The sequence below is a fragment of the Buceros rhinoceros genome, unplaced genomic scaffold (genome assembly GCF_000710305.1).
Source record: "Buceros rhinoceros silvestris isolate BGI_N320 unplaced genomic scaffold, ASM71030v1 scaffold35550, whole genome shotgun sequence".
Taxonomy (NCBI): Eukaryota; Metazoa; Chordata; class Aves; order Bucerotiformes; family Bucerotidae; genus Buceros; species Buceros rhinoceros.
This window is the reverse complement of record NW_010390745.1, coordinates 529-1172: the sequence shown is the minus strand read 5'-3', so window position 1 is coordinate 1172 and position 644 is coordinate 529. Positions and strand designations below refer to the sequence as shown.

General features: G+C 59.9%; 1 protein-coding gene across 1 annotated transcript in view; it reads right to left on the bottom strand.

Annotated features, from left to right (window-relative positions):
- ZC3HC1 (zinc finger, C3HC-type containing 1) overlaps positions 1 to 297 on the bottom strand; it is a gene marked incomplete at its 5' end in the record, with an annotated part of 7081 nt that extends 6784 nt beyond the window's left edge. The window contains one exon of the mRNA XM_010138991.1: positions 103 to 297. Coding sequence (XP_010137293.1) covers positions 103 to 297 — 195 coding nt within the window. The remainder of the gene's footprint in view (positions 1 to 102) is intronic.
- Between the last annotated feature and the right edge of the window lie 347 nt (positions 298 to 644).

Sequence of the window (644 nt, the reverse complement as noted above, 5' to 3'; positions counted from 1 at the left end):
CCCGGCGTCCGGGGTCCCCTGCCGTTAAGGATCAAACCCAACAGACCCAGTGAATTACGGGTTGAACAGGGTTTACTTGGCCAAAGAAAAGCCTCTGTGAAGATGGGGCTGGCGGGGAAGGCACAGGGAGGGTGACAGCGAAGCAGGGTGGGGGGCGGCTGGCAGCTCAGCACCAGGAAGGATATGGTGAATGTCTCCACTCTGCTGAAATAGGCTTCCTTGCTGGCCGACTCCAAGGAGAGAGCGTCCGCCTGCGGAGAGCCGTTGGCCGATTCTGACCAGTCGGACACGTCCTTCCTAAAGGGGAATAGCAGGTGAAGCAGCCACGCTGCCCTGAGGAGACCGCGGTCATCAGAAATGCCCAGAGCAGCCTCTGGGCCCACCTTTACAACCACCCTCCTCCACAGCCCCTAAACCCACTGAGTTATTACTTCTCTAATAAAACCACTGAAAAACCAACCCAGCAGCTGAGCTGAGCATCAACAACCCCCACCAGCAGCACGTGGGACGCAATGGGACAAGCAGGAGGCAGCGCTCGATCTGTGAGCCCGCCAAAGGCAGAGCAGCGTCTGCGGGATGTCTCTGGAGTCGGGGACCTTCTGAGCTCCAGACACCGGCAGCTGCGTCCGGGAAGTGGGGCCCCG